This window comes from Pipistrellus hanaki (assembly GCF_964339955.1).
Source record: "Pipistrellus hanaki genome assembly, chromosome: 5".
Classification (NCBI taxonomy): Eukaryota; Metazoa; Chordata; class Mammalia; order Chiroptera; family Vespertilionidae; genus Pipistrellus; species Pipistrellus hanaki.
This window is the reverse complement of record NC_140507.1, coordinates 194,158-209,469: the sequence shown is the minus strand read 5'-3', so window position 1 is coordinate 209,469 and position 15,312 is coordinate 194,158. Positions and strand designations below refer to the sequence as shown.

The following is a 15,312-nucleotide window of genomic DNA, read 5'->3' as shown; positions in this document are numbered from 1 at the left end:
CGGCCTGGCACAGGCGCCTGCTGGCGGCTCCCGCGGGCAGCGCGTCCGCGTCTGGTGCCCGCGTCCGCGGCGGCTCCCGTCCGCCTCTGGTGCCCGCGTCCGCGGCCGTTGGTGGCCGCGAGGTTGGGCGTGATGGGTGTTATGGCGCCGTCTGTCTCCCAGAATGTGGTTTCTCCTGCTTCTTACTGTTGATTTGCTCCCACCTGTCCCTGGGTTTGGACCCACACTTTTACGGAGCGGCTGTCCTTCGATCACGGTTGGGCCGGCCCCTGCCCCATGGCTTTGGGTGTCCCACACTCGCCGCACCCACAGTGCGCCCGCAACAGCCCTCCAGCGGGACCCCCCGAGGTTGGGTGCTCCCGCCATCCCTCGCCCGGGGCCTGTGCTGGGAGCCCCCCTCAGCGGCCGTCAGCTCCTGCTTCCCTCTCGTCCCCCACACACCACCTGGGTGTCCACACCGCAGGCGCCCTCGGCGAGGCCTCCATGGTCCCCGCCGCCCTGCGTGTGCCCGTCGGCGTGACCACATGGGCTCGGCTGTCCGGCAGTCCGGGGTCCGTGACCAGGTGCACATTCAGGGTGTTTGCCAGGCCCTGCAGCCGCCGCATCCCAGGCTGGCCCCCCAGACCTCAGACACCAGCCCTGGGGACGGGACATCTCATGGCCTCCACGCCCCCCTCCTCCGCAGACCGCAGTCCCTGAGGTGGCCCCTGCTGCCCGGGGATGCCCCGGCCGGGGCTTGGCTCCGGCTCAGCCGCGCTATTCTGGGGGACGGGACTCATTATCTCCCCGTCTGTGTCCGCGGTGGCCGTTCTGGGAGCCGGTAGCGGCCCTCGCTTCCGGAGGAGGTGGCAGAGGAAATGAGTCACCGTGGGGATCTTGGCGAGGTCACGCACGTGGTCTGAGGGCGAGGCCGGGAGCCGGGAGCCGGGAGCCAGGGTCTCTGCCTGCCGGTGCAGGCCCCGGGCCGGGCCGGCCTTCCCGTCTGGGTGGGGCGGCTTCTCTCTCCCCCCGAAGAGGGACACCGAGGCAGGAGCGGGGGCCCGGAGGAAGCTGGAGGCGGGAGGCCCGGCTGCCAGCCCACAGAGCCCGCTCCCGCTGGCTTCTGGGTTAAAAAAAACTCCAGCCCAGGAAACGGGGAAGACAGACACGGGTGCGGCCGGGCCAGCTGGGCAGCGTCCTTGGGGTGGACGCTGGACGGTCTGCCTCAGAGCCGCCGGGCAGGGGCGGGTGGGCCCTGGGGGTGTTTGGGCTCCTTCCTGGTTCAGATCCGGCTCCCCCTCCGCCCTTGCCATCCCCGGAGTTATCTGCCATTTCTTTCTTTCTTCTTCTTCTTATTTTTTAAAATATATTTTATTGTTGTTTTTTTACAGAGAGGAAGGGAGAGAGATGGAGAGTTAGAAACATCGATGAGAGAGAAACATTGATCAGCTGCCTCCAGCACACCCCCCACTGGGGATGTACCCGCAACCAAGGCACATGCCCTTGACCTTTCAGTCCGCGGGCCGACGCTCCATCCACTGAGCCAACCCGGTTTCGGCTTTTTCTTTAAAAAAAAAAAAAAATTATTTTCATTGATTTCAGAGGGGAAGGGAGAGGGAGAGAGAGAAACATCCATGATGAGAGAATCGTCAATCAGCTGCCTCCTGCATGCTCCACCCTGGGGATCGAGCCTGCAACCCCGGGCCTGTGCCCTGATCAGGAATCGAACCCTGACCTCCTGGTTCGTAGGTCAATGCTCAACCACAGAGCCATGCTGGCTGGGCTGTTTCTTTCGGGGAGCCTGGGGGCCCAGCGTCGGGGTCTCCAGAGCTGTTCCCGGTCCTGGGGCAGACGACGGGTCAGGTACCCAGAGTGGGGGTCCGAGGCTCAGGCCTGTTACCTCTGCTGGCACCTGAGCCTCCGTGTCCCGTTATTTCACCCGAGAACCGGCCGAATGAGACCATGCCTGGGTGGGCGTGGACTGTCTGGCCTTCTGGCCACCCCTGCCCCTGTCCTGCTCGGTGGACCCCACACCTGTCTGTGGAGCAGAGGGGGACCCTGAATCTGCACGGGTGCCCCTGCTGCCCAAAGCCCCCCGAGGACCCAGCCTGGCACCCTGAGCACCCCCTCCTGCGGGCGGGCGCTGCCCTCTGACCAGCAGTGCCCGAGGGGTCGGCCAGGTGACCAAACGCCACAAACACCAGGTTTGGCTGGAACCGTGGTTTTCCGGAGACGGTGGAAGTGCCTGCCTCGCCTGCGTGTGTCCAGAGCTATAATCCGCTTTCTAAGTATAAAATCACCTTCCGACGGGTTTTATTCCTGGAGCGCGGTGTCGCCACCCAAAAGGGCCCCGCCCCGCCCGTGGGCTCGGAATGCCAGTTCCTCCGCCTCTGTGTGGGCTCAGGTGCCCCCCGCCCCCCTCCCCCGCCCCGTCCCCCCAGACTCCTCCCCCACACATCCCCCCAGATTCCCTCGGCTTCACCGAGGGCTGGAAGGAGAGCCTTCGGCCCTGTGGTGGGCGAGCCTCCTGCTGCGGCTGCGGGACAGGCGCCCGGACATGGCGTCTGCTCCGTGTCCCTCGGCGTGGGCCTGAGCCGTTCTGTTTCCTCGTGAGCGAACGTGAATCTGCTGTGTTGAGGATTTAAAAAACGTATTTTATTGGTTTCAGAGAGGAAGGGAGAGGGAGAGAGAGAAACACCCATGAGGAGAGAGAATCATTGATCAGCCCCCTCCTGCTCGCCCCCCCCCCCCCCCGGGGATGGAGCTGCACCCCGGGCCTGTGCCCTGCGTGGGAATCGAACCCTGGCCTCCCGGTTCCTAGGTCAGCGCTCCACCCCTGAGCCCGCCAGCCGGGCGGCGTTGATTTTAGGTGCACAGCTCAGAGCCAGTGAGGGGTCTGGGTTTCCGTGGGCGGAGCAGTGCCAATGGGTCCCCGGGGAGCAGGTGGCCGTGGGCGGAGCAGTGCCAGTGGGTCCCCGGGGAGCAGGTGGCGTGGCTGGGGCCTCAGGGGACGCGGGGAAGGCGACCTCCTGGACCAGGTACCCCCGCACCTGCACAGACGCCCCCTCCTGGTGCCGGGAGCCTGGGATCGGGGGAGGCAGCCAGGAGCCTTGGTCAGCACTGAGAAGGCACTCGCAGGCCCGCTGCCCGCGGGGCGACCTTCACCCCGGCCGTGGCGACGGCAGGAGCGGGGGTGCCCGTGTCTGCTCGGTCACGTGGGCAGCTCAGGTGACTGGCGTCTCGTGCCCAGTCCCCAGACGGCTGTCCAGCTGGTTTCCTTTCTGTGGGGTCGGCTGGGGGCAGGCGATGGAGCGAGACAGCGGGGCCTCCCCACCCCTGGCCCAGCTTCTGGCACTTTCCCCAGTTCTCATCGCCCAGCTACCTGTCCAGCTGGGCACGACCAGGTGGACAATGGCAGGTGGGCACAGCCAGGTGGGCATGGCCAGGTGGGCATGACCAGGTAGACAATGCCAGGTGGACAATGCCAGGTGGGCACGGCCAGGTGGACAATGCCAGGTGGGCATGACCAGGTGGGCATGGCCAGGTGGATATATCCAGGTGGACAATGCCAGGTGGGCATGGCCAGGTGGACAATGCCAGGTGGGCATGACCAGGTGGGCATGGCCAGGTGGATATATCCAGGTGGACAATGCCAGGTGGGAATGGCCAGGTGGACAATGCCAGGTGGGAATGGCCAGGTGGGCACAGCCAGGTGGGCATGGGCAGGTGGGTACGGCAAGCACTGACTGGGCACGGCCAGGTGAGTGATGCCCTCAGTCCTGTGCTGACGGAACCGGCACTGCCCATGGCGGCCTCGGGGGTTCACAGAGGAGGTGTGTGCCTTCCCTCAGCATCGTCTCTGCCTCCAGCCCCGCCCGGTCTGAGGTGTCCGACCCGAGCCTCCCTCAGCACCGCCTGCTCCAGACCGGCCGCTGGGCCCTGTCCCTGCATCCGCCGTCCACAGGTGCCATGGCCCGGGCGGCTCTTAGTGACCTGATCGGGGCCTGCTCCTCGCTGCCCCTGCAGGCTGCCCGGCGGCTCTGTACCCAGCACCAGGCCCAGATGCCAAGCTCTCCCGCCCCGCCTCTCCCCACGTGCTCCGGCTGCATCAAGGCCTGTGTCCTGGCCTCTGCTCGGACCCTCTCTCCACGGTCTGAGAGTGACCTGTGACGAGTGTGTGAGTGTGTGTGTGTGCGCGCACACGCGCGCACGCGCGCCCTCAGCCCGCTCCAGCCTCACTGCCTCCTGCTGGCCAAAGCGCCGGGCTCGGGGCCTCAGCAGCTCGGCGGCCGCGTGCCGCGTGGACGGTGAATGGACCGAAGGACCGGACGGCCGGGTGGGAGCTCCGGGTCGGACCAGAGAAGCCACGGTCGTGGTGATTGCGTCCGTGTGGCCCGGGGCCTCCCACCACTTTCCTTTAAAAGAAGAAAACAAGGACAGGACGAAACAAAGCGAGAGGCAGCCTGTGCGTGCCAGCTGGGCTGGGCTGGGCGGCCACGGGGGACAGAGGCCTCTGTCCCGGAGAGACGGCCTTTGTGCTGGGCCGGGCCGGCCCACAATGCCGGCCTCTGACTGCTCTCGGCCGGCAGCCTGGGCGCTGGGGCCCACCGGGCCGTCCCTGTCCCGGGGGGGATGTGCCCTGGGAAAGCCGGGTGCAGCCATCAGGGCGGCTCTGCTGCCACACCCCTGCTCCTGCTCCCTGTGCTGTGCGGCGGTGACGGGGTGTCCGGTGTCTGGGTCACAGCCCAAACCGGAACTGCCGTCACCGGGCCGTCCCCGCTTGTGGCCCAGAGGACGAGGGGCTGGGCCCGCCCACCGACACGGAGGCAGCGGGGACTCGCTGCTCGATCCCTTCCCGCTCCTGGGTCCTCACGGACTGTCCCTGGCAGGGGCCCCGGGAGACCCCGCACCGCGACCTGAGTGGTGGAGAGAGGAGCTGCTCACCGGGTTCGTGGGCGTTGATGTTTGTGGGTGCAGCTCTGCGGTCAGGGTTCCCGGAAGAGCAGGGTCGGGAAGACCAGCTGAGGCCGAGGGGCCAGCGCCGGGCTGTGTACCCTCCCCCCCCCCCCCGCCCGCTCCGGGCTCTTGGAAAAGGACCCGGACAGGCCTGTCCACACGGTCTCCGGAGGACGCGGGTGGCCTGTGCGGCTCCCTCGGCCTGGCCTGGGGGCCGGCGTTTCTCCTTCCCGTGACCCGGGGGCGCTGGGGCAGAGGGCACGTGGGGCTGAGGTGGCCAGCAGCGGGCCGGGCCCGGGCGGGCGGTCGGCGGTCCCTGTCCGGGCCTCGGGCGGGCGGTCGGCGGTCCCTGTCCGGCCTCGGGCGGGCGGTCAGCGGTCCCTGTCCGGCCTCGGGCAGGGGCCGCGGGGGCGGGGGCTCGGGCGGGCGGGCGGTCGGCGGTCCCTGTCCCGGCCTCGGGCGGGCGGTCGGCGGTCCCTGTCCGGCCTCGGGCGGGCGGTCGGCGGTCCCTGTCCCGGCCTCGGGCGGGCGGGCAGCGGTCCCTGTCCGGCCTCGGGCGGGCGGGCGGCGGTCCCTGTCCGGCCTCGGGCGGGCGGTCGGCGGTCCCTGTCCGGCCTCGGGCGGGCGGTCGGCGGTCCCTGTCCCGGCCTCGGGCGGGCGGTCGGCGGCCCCTGTCCCGGCCTCGGGCGGGCGGGCGGCGGTCCCTGTCCCGGCCTCGGGCGGGCGGGCGGCGGTCCCTGTCCCGGCCTCGGGCGGGCGGTCGGCGGTCCCTGTCCCGGCCTCGGGCGGGCGGGCGGCGGTCCCTGTCCCGGCCTCGGGCGGGCGGTCGGCGGCCCCTGTCCGGCCTCGGGCGGGCGGGCGGCGGTCCCTGTCCCGGCCTCGGGCGGGCGGTCGGCGGCCCCTGTCCGGCCTCGGGCGGGCGGGCGGCGGTCCCTGTCCCGGCCTCGGGCGGGCGGTCGGCGGTCCCTGTCCCGGCCTCGGGCGGGCGGTCGGCGGCCCCTGTCCGGCCTCGGGCGGGCGGTCGGCGGTCCCTGTCCCGGCCTCGGGCGGGCGGTCGGCGGTCCCTGTCCGGCCTCGGGCGGGCGGTCGGCGGTCCCTGTCCCGGCCTCGGGCGGGCGGTCGGCGGTCCCTGTCCGGCCTCGGGCGGGCGGGCGGCGGTCCCTGTCCGGCCTCGGGCGGGTGGTCGGCGGCCCCTGTCCCGGCCTCGGGCGGGCGGGCGGCGGTCCCTGTCCCGGCCTCGGGCGGGCGGGCGGCGGTCCCTGTCCGGCCTCGGGCGGGCGGTCAGCGGTCCCTGTCCGGCCTCGGGCGGGCGGGCGGCGGTCCCTGTCCGGCCTCGGGCGGGTGGTCGGCGGTCCCTGTCCCGGCCTCGGGCGGGCGGGCGGCGGTCCCTGTCCCGGCCTCGGGCGGGCGGGCGGCGGTCCCTGTCCCGGCCTCGGGCGGGCGGGCGGCGGCCCCTGTCCGGCCTCGGGCGGCGGAGGCACCCCCAGGTCCTCCTCGCTGGCGCTCGGCACTGCCTCTCCCGCGATAAGGACACGTTGGTTCCAATGAGAACGGCCTCCAGGACTCGCTCTCCCGGCCGCGCCCACTCCAATGGGGGCCGTTCTTCGTGCCCATCGACCGGAGGGAGAACAGAGCCCTCTGTCCGTGGCCATGGTGCTCTGCGGCCACGGTCCACGCTGTGTTCGGGGTGCGGGCCGGGCGGGGCACGGGGCCGGGGCACGGCGGGAACGCGGGCAGCCGCACCCGTGCTGACCGGGGATCTGCCCGGCCCTCGGGGGCCTGGCTGGCCATTGACGGGAGGACAGCCGGCGGGGAGGACAGCCGGCGGGGAGGATGGTGGGGAGGATAGGGTTGGGGGGGCCGGGCAGGGCTGGGGGGCCGGGCAGGGCTGGGGGGCCGGGCAGGGCTGGGGGGCCGGGCAGGGCTGGGGGGCCGGGCAGGGCTGGGGGCGGGCACCGTGGCCGGGCCAGGGAGGAGAGCACGCTTTCCATCACAGTCAGGACCTCCCGTGGCGGCCATGTTGCCCTGACCCCGCGCCCCGTGACCTTTCTCGTGCCGCCCAGGTGTACGTGAACGGGGAGTGGGTGACCGGCATCAGCGAGGGCGGCAGCTTCGGGGAGCTGGCGCTCATCTACGGCACCCCCCGGGCGGCCACCGTGAAGGCCAAGACCGACCTCAAGCTCTGGGGCATCGACCGCGACAGCTACCGCCGCATCCTCATGGTGAGTGCCGCGGGCCAGGCCGCCCTGAGCCCCATCCTCATGGTGAGCGGGCACCCAGGCCGCCCTGAGCCCCATCCTCACGGTGAGCGGGCACCCAGGCCGCCCTGAGCCCCATCCTCATGGTGAGCGGGCACCCAGGCCGCCCTGAGCCCCATCCTCATGGTGAGCGGGCACCCAGGCCGCCCTGAGCCCCATCCTCATGGTGAGCGGGCACCAGGCCGCCCTGAGCCCCATCCTCATGGTGAGTGCCGCAGGTCAGGCCGCCCTGAGCCGCATCCTCATGGTGAGTGCTGTGGGCGCGGGCCAGGCCGCCCTGAGCCTGGGGGCAGGGGGGGGAGAGTGGGGCTGGCTTCCAGCGCCCCATGGGCGGGCCTGTGAGCTGCATCCTCAGCTACCGCCGCATCCTCATGGTGAGTGGCCCAGAGCCCAGGGCGTGGGGGGTTCGGCTAGGGGTGTGGGCACCGGGGAGCTCCTTGTTTGTGCCCTTGGGAAGGGACGCCGAGTGCCCACCACGGCTGCCCAGGATGTCTCCTCTGCCTGCCTCCCTGCCCCCTGCCCCCTGCCCCCTGCCCACTGCTCCCCTGCCGCCTTGCTCCCTGCCCCCTGCCCCCCTGCCCCCTGCCTCCCTGCCCCCTGCTCCCCTGCCCCCTGCCCCCCTGCCCTCCTGCCCCCTGCCCCCCTGCCCCCTGCTCCCCTGCCCCCCTGCTCCCTGTCCCCCTGCCCCCTGCTCCCTCCCCCCTGCCCCCTGCTCCCTGCCCCCTGCCCCCTGCTCCCTGCCCCCTGCCCCCTGCTCCCCTGCCCCCCTACCCCCTGTTCCCCTGCCCTCCTGCTCCCCTGCTCCCTGCCTCCCTGCCCCCTGCCCCCCTGCCCCCTGCTCCCTGCCCCCTGCCCCCTGTTCCCCTGCCCCCCTGCTCCCTGCCCCCCTGCCCCCTGCTCCCTGCCCCCCTGCCCCCTGCCCCCTGTTCCCCTGCCCCCCTGCCCCCTGCCCCCCTGCCCACTGCTCCCCTGCCCCCCTGCTCCCTGCCCCCTGCCCCCTGCTCCCCTGCTCCCTGCCCCCTGCCCCCTGCCCCCCTGCCCCCTGCCCCCTGCTCCCTCCTCTGCCCTGAGGCTCCTGCCCAGAGGCGGGCTCTGGGGACAATCCCGTCGCCTGGAGGCACCTGGCCCGGGTGTGCGAGCCCTGCTTCCCAGCAGCCGCTGAGCCCCTTGGCTGTGGGGTTTTGTGGCTGGAGCTTATATTTAGGGAAGTTCCCAAACCAGAGAGGCAGCTGGCTCTTCCTCTGAGTTAATTCTGGTCCCTGGGCCCTAAGAATAGCCCGGTGGTGCTGCCGGCAGGAAGAGGACCGCGTGTCCCAGGCGTGTCCCAGGCGTGTCCCAGGCGTGTCTCGGGGTGTGTCCAGGGCGTGTCCCCAGGCGTGTCTGCAGGACCTGCAGCTTCGGCCTCAGGCCCTCCTGTGGGGATTTGATGTGGAATAGTGGGTCCCAGCGTTGGTCCAGCGCTGAGCTGGGCAGGAGCCGGGACGTGCGGCCGCGGGCATGGGCACGGGCATGGGCACGGGCACGGGCACTGGGGAGGAACATCGGCGGGGTCGCCCGGAGCGGCTGCCTCCCAAAATGTTCGCCCCGGTTCTGGGTTCCCTAGAGTGTCCCCTGCCCCCCCCCCCACTGTTCCAGCGGGAGGCCCTGCCCAGCCTCACGGGCGGCTCGGCCTCCAGGCTCCTGCCGCGCCCGGCACAGCTCTGTTGACCAATGAGTTTGCCGACCTCTGTCCTAGGGTCATAGCTGGTCCCTGGACGCCCGCTCAGAGCGAGCACATGGCCCGGGTCCCAGCCCAGCCCCACCCTCGGTCTCACCACAGAGGAAAGTTTCCGAAAACTTCCCATCAGCCTTTGGGGCGGTCTCCTTCCCCGAGGGTTCGGGCGCCCTCCGCTGTCACTCTGCGAGGGAGACAGACGGCCTTTGCTCTGAGCCCGGGCACAGGTGCCTGCATTCCACCGGCGGTGGGCCTGCCGGGTCCGTGTGAGTTACCGATGGTTCGGAGAAATGCCTTTGTTGTGACTGGCAGGGACCGGGCGACGGGCTGGGCGGCCAGGCTGGCCTCCCTTCCTCAGTGAGAGAGGCTGAGGGCAGGCATCCGTGGCACAGGACAAGCATGTGGGGTCGGGCGGCCCGGGCCGGCCCCTTGGGGAGAGAAGCCGTGTCCAGCACGGCGTGGACTCTGCGGTGTGGGTATCGGCTGTTTCAGCCTTGGCTCCGCCACTTAGCAGCCACGTGGACGAGAGCAGGTTGGACCCCTCCCTGAGCCTCACACCTGGGAAGACCTGAGGGGCAGGGGCAGCTGCTGGCCCGGGAGGACCAGATCAGAGACGGACAGAGGAGGTGGTGCCGGGTCACCCTCCTGATGGAGAAACTGAGGCCCAGAAAGGCTGGACGGGTCCAGGAGCGAGGGTCATGGGCAGCCTGGGGTTGGAGTTAGAGTGTACTGACCCTCCGATAGTCCTCCTTCCCTGTACTCATTAGGGAAGAGTGCAATACCACCACCACCATCATTATCATAACCACCACCACCACCATCACCACCACCACCATCATCACCATCACTAACACCACCACCACCACCACCATCACCACCACCACCACCACCATCACCATCACCATCACTAACACCATCACCACCATCACCACCACCACCACCACCACCATCACCATCACTAACACCATCACCACCACCACCACCACCATCACCACCACCACTAACACCATCACCACCATCACCACCACCACCACCACCACCACCACCATCACCACCACCATCACTAACACCACCACCACCACCACCACCACCACTACCACCACCACCATCACCACCATCACCACCACCACCACCACCATCACTAACACCATCACCACCACCACCACCACCATCATCACCATCATCACTATCACCACCATCACCACCACCACCACCACCATCACCACCACCATCACTAACACCATCACCACCATCATCACCATCACCACCATCATCACTATCACCATCATCACCACCACCACCACCACCACCACCACCACCATCATCACCATCATCACTATCACCACCATCACCACCACCACCACCACCACCACTACCATCACCACCATTATCACCATCATCACCTCCACCACCACCACCACCACCACCACCACCACCATCACCACCATCACCACCATCATCACCTCCACCACCACCACCACCACCACCATCACCACCACCTCCACCACCACCATCACCACCATCCCACCATCCCACCCCTAGGAAACAGCTGAGAGTCTGTCCCTCACGGTCAGTGCGGTGGGTGTTTCTGAGGCTCAGGTCACAGTGCCCGGCCCACACTGTCCAGCTGGCAGTGCCCCCAGGCATGCGCCTGAGTGTCCTCTGCTGGAGGCCAGGGTGTGGTGGAGCATCCTTAGGCAGTGCCGTCGTGGGCGCAGTCTCCTGCAGGAGGGCTCCTGGGGTCTGGATGCTGAGGGGGGCACGGGGGACTCCATGCCCGGCAGTGTGAGTCTGAGGGAGAGGCCAGTGTGCCTGGAGCCCGCAGGGCGCCGTGGGAACCCCGTTCCTGGGCAGCATTCCTGCCGCCCTGCATGGCTGTTGCATTTCTGTCATAGCTGTCTGGGGACAGGCCGTGCCACGTGGCCCGCTCCCTGTTTCTCTCCTCCTCAGGCAGGGCGGCCGGAGCAGGGTCTGCGCCCTCCCCCGAGCGGGGCGTCCGGCCGCGCGGCTCCGGCCTCGGCCTCCACGTCCGCGGGCCGGAGGAGGGCGGGCCCAGCTCTGGGAGGACGCGCTCAGGGGCGGGCCCCCGGGTGTGGTCCCCGGGGCGCGGTCAGGGTCCTGCGGGGCCGGGGGGACGAGGTGCCGGGCATTGGGACGGGGCCCCTCCCTGGACTGTCCTCAGAGGGGCTCTGGGGCGCGGAGGGCTCAGAGGGGTCACTCAGGGAGACGTGGACGAGCCGGGACCCGGGCACAAACCCTCCCTCGTTCCTCCCGCACAGGGCAGCACGCTGCGGAAGCGCAAGATGTACGAGGAGTTCCTCAGCAAGGTCTCCATCCTCGGTCAGTCCGCCCCCACCCCCACCTCCACCCCCACCGCACCCCACCCCACCTCCAACCCCACCCCCACTTCACCCCACCCCACCCCACCCCACCCCCGCCCCACCCCTACCCCACCCCCACTCCCACCCCCACCTCACCCCCACCCCACCCCTACCCCATCCCAACCCACCCCCACTCCACCCCTAACCCCACCCCACCCCACCCCCATCCCCACCCCACCCCCATCCCCACCCCCATCCCCACCTCCAATCCCACCCCTACCCCACCCCCACTCCCACCTCACCCCCACTCCCACCCCCACCCCACCCCTACCCCACCCCAACCCACCCCCACCCCCCACCTCCACCCCCACCCCACTTCTACCCCCACCCCCACCCCCCCACCTCCACCCCTACCCCACCCCCAACCCAGCCCACCCCCTCCCCCAGCCCACCCCCAACCCAGCCCACCCCCACCCCCAGCCCACCCCCACCCCCACCTCACCCCCACCGTCCGGCCCCGGCTTCTGTGGGCTGGGTGCTGGGCACGGCAGGCACACACACGTCTTGGCCGCATGTGCATGCTCACAGGTGTGCACCTGTGCACAGCCCGCGTATGTGTGCACACACCTGCATGTATGCACACATGGACACACGTGTGAGCACGCTGCTGTTGGTCAGAATCAAGCCATCTTTGTCTGCAGGCGTGTTGCTGGTCTGTCTGTCCCTCTACAGCCAGTGCCATTTTCTCCAGCTTATCCTCCAACCCTGAGCATCCATGCCCACAGCTCCCGGGCACCCCGACTGTGGGCACCCCCTAGCCCCGGGCACCCCCCGGCCCTGGGCTCCCCCCGACCCCGAGCACCCCGACCCCGGGCACCCCCTGACCCTGGGCACCTCGACCCCATGCACCCCCGACCCCGGGCACCCCCGACCCCGGGCACTTCGACCCTGGGCACCCCCCGACCCCGGGCACCCCGACCCCGGGCGCCCCCCGACCCCGGGCACCCCGACCCCGGGCGCCCCCCGACCCCGGGCACCCCGACCCCGGGCACCCCCCGACCCCGGGCACCCCCCAACCCAGGGCACCCCCCGGCCCCGGGCACCCCCCGGCTCCGGACGCCCCGACCCCGGGCACCCCTGACCCCGGGCACTCCGACCCTGGGCACCCCCCGACCCCGGGCACCTCGACCCCGGACGCCCCCGACCCCGGGCACTCCGACCCCGGGCAACCCCTCACCCCGGGCGCCCCCGACCCCGGGCACACCCTGACCTCGGGCACCCCGACCCCGGGCGCCCCCCCCCGATCCCGGGCGCCCCCCCGACCCCGGGCACCCCGACCCCGGGCACCCCTGACCCCGGGCACCCCGACCCCGGGCACCCCCCGACCCCGGGCACCCCGACCCCGGGCAACCCCTCACCCCGGGCACCCCCTGACCCTGGGTGCCCCCGACCCCGGGCGCCCCCCTATCCCGGGCGCCCCCCCGACCCCGGACACCCCGACCCCGGGCACCCCCGACCCCAGGCACTCCCCCGGCACCCCCGGTCCCGGGCTGGTTGGAGGGTGGCAGGAGTTATACAGCGGGAGAGCGGCCCCTTCCCCAGACTAAAATAGAGGCTCGGCCGCGTATTTTTAGCCGCTGACCCACATCCGTGCGTCTGGCGGGCCCGGGCTGGAACCAGCGAGCGCAGCTCCTACAGGGAGCTCGAGGGGTCCCTCCGAGGGTTAGAGGGATCGAGCGGGCGGGGCCGTGCACAGCCAGCCTGGAGGCACCCGCGGCTGTGGAACCCGGCACCCTCCCTGAGGGTGGACACGCCTGGCCTGCGTGCGGCCACGCGAACCAGCGTGTCCTCTGGCACTGGCACACGCGGCCTGAGCTGCGGGCACCGCTCCGTCCTTTCAAACCCACAGCCCCCTGTCCTGTCAGCCGGCTCTGCTGTTTGCAGAGCGCAGCAGCTCTGATCTCCCAGAGACCCGAGGGCATTGAGCACTCCTCAGCTTAGACGTGGGGGCGTGTGATGTGTGACGTGTGGCATGTGGCTTGTGACGTGTGGCATGTGGTGTGTAATTGTGGCATGTGGCATGTGATATGTGACGTGTGACGTGTGACGTGTGCTGGAGCAGCCCATCTGAGCCACGCCCCCCGAGGCCGGTCTGTGTGTCGGCCCCCGGCCCCTCGGCCTCTCCTCCGGTCCCCCACACGGACCCCGCCGCGGGCCGGTCCCCCGCACGGACCTCACCGAGGGCTGGGGCGGGTCTGAGGTGCCATTGGGTGACGCCGCCACCCTTCCCCTCCAGAGTCCCTGGAGAAGTGGGAGCGCCTGACGGTGGCCGACGCCCTGGAGCCCGCGCAGTTTGAGGACGGAGAGAAGATTGTGGTGCAGGGCGAGCCCGGCGACGACTTCTTCATTATCACGGAGGTGCGCCTGCGACACGGGGGTGTGTGCAGATCGCGTGGCCGTGGCCGTGGCCGTGGCCATGGGGGCGTGGAGGTCACATGGCTGTGGGCACGGAGGTGCGCCTGCGGACGCGGGGGGTGTGCAGATCGCGTGGCTATGGCCGTGGCCATGGGGGCGTGGAGGTCACATGTCTGTGGGCACGGAGGTGCGCCTGCGACGTGGGGGTGTGTGTGTGCAGATCGCGTGGCCGTGGCCGTGGCCATGGCCATGGGGGCGTGGAGGTCACATGGTTGTGGGCACGGAGGTGCGCCTGCGGACGTGGACATGGGGGGCGTGCAGGCCGCGTGGGCACAGCGGGGTGTGTGTGTGCAGGTCACATGGCCTTGGGTGCAGCTGGGAGGTGGGGACAAGTGCCCGTGTGTGCCCTGAACCCACACTCTCACCCTCTGCAGCCAGCGCGGGCAGCCCCACGCCCGCTCCTATGAGCCTTCCTAGGACCTGAGGCTCTGTTCTGTACACACGTGTGTGTTCTGTACACGTGTGTGTTCTGTGCACACGTGCGTGTTCTGTACACACGGCGTCCCGGCCCCACGTGTGTGTGGTGACACACTCAGTACACGTGAGGGCGGGCTCTGGGCCAGGTTGGCGGCTGCTCCCTCGTCAGAACCTGGGCGAGGAGGCACTGGGTTTTCGGGGTGCGTGGGGTCTGTGTTGTTCGTACGTACAGCGGCGTGTGGTCTGTAACGCTCTCAGCTAAAGGTTTGATTTTGGAAAATGGCACCAGGCTTCTCTGCTGCACACGTGTGACTCATTTCCTGTCGGCGGGGCTGACCCTGAGGGCTGTGACAGGCGGCTGTCAGTCACTGACGGGGGCAGCAGCTGTGTGGTCGGAGTCCCCCCCAGAGGATCCCGGGTCCGAGTCCAGTCGAGGGCAGGTACCTGTGTTGCAGGCTCCTCCCAGCCCAGGGCCTGGTCGGGTGTTCCTCTCACATTGATGTTTCTCTCTATTTTTCCCTTTCTCTCTTAAAAAAAAGAGAGAGAGAAAGAGAGAGATCAATGGAAACATACCCTTGGGTGAGGATTAACAAAAACACCAGAGAATCATGGACCGGCTGCCTCTTGCACGCCCCACACTGGGGGTCGAGCCCAGAACCCAGGCCTGTGCCCTGATCAGGACTCGAACCCTGACCTCCTGGTTCATGGTTGGTGCTCGGCCCCTGAGCCCTGCGCCGGGCGCTGGCTGCCTGGGGATCTCGCTGGCGCCCTGAGGCCCAGAAGGAGGCCCCGGTGGGGGTGGAGAGGCCCCACAGAGAGGGCTGCTGGCCCCTCTAGAGCAGTCCAGGCTGCGGGGGCCAGAGGGCCCCGTCCTCCCCTGTGTGTGCCCTGCGTGTGCCCTGCGCTCACGGCCGCCTGGCCCAGGGACCTGGGTGTGGACCCGCACGCCGGCTTTTTCACCATTTGAGTGAACAGGTTTCTGATATTTAAAAATCAGGATATTTCCTGTAAAAACCTGCATCTCTTCTCTTGGTGCCTGGCTCCTGGGCGGCCTGGCCACAGCCGGGAGGAGGGCTGAGGGGTGGCGGCCCCCCGGCCCTGCCCGGCCCTGTGGCCTGGCCCTGGGCTCTGCAGCCTCAGAGCTGCTGGTCTGAATGAGGGACGGCCCTGGCCCTGGAGACAACTGTCCATT

At 69.8% G+C, this 15,312-nt stretch overlaps 1 protein-coding gene across 3 annotated transcripts in view; it reads left to right on the top strand.

Moving 5' to 3' along the window:
- Positions 1 to 15,312, top strand: part of PRKAR1B (protein kinase cAMP-dependent type I regulatory subunit beta) — a gene marked incomplete at its 3' end in the record, with an annotated part of 41,982 nt that overhangs the window by 21,107 nt on the left and 5,563 nt on the right. For all 3 annotated transcript variants that reach the window (XM_084884093.1, XM_084884094.1, XM_084884095.1), the window contains exons 6-8: positions 6,999 to 7,157; positions 11,187 to 11,247; positions 13,525 to 13,646. In XM_084884093.1, the coding sequence (XP_084740219.1) occupies positions 6,999 to 7,157; positions 11,187 to 11,247; positions 13,525 to 13,646 (342 nt within the window). The remainder of the gene's footprint in view (positions 1 to 6,998; positions 7,158 to 11,186; positions 11,248 to 13,524; positions 13,647 to 15,312) is intronic.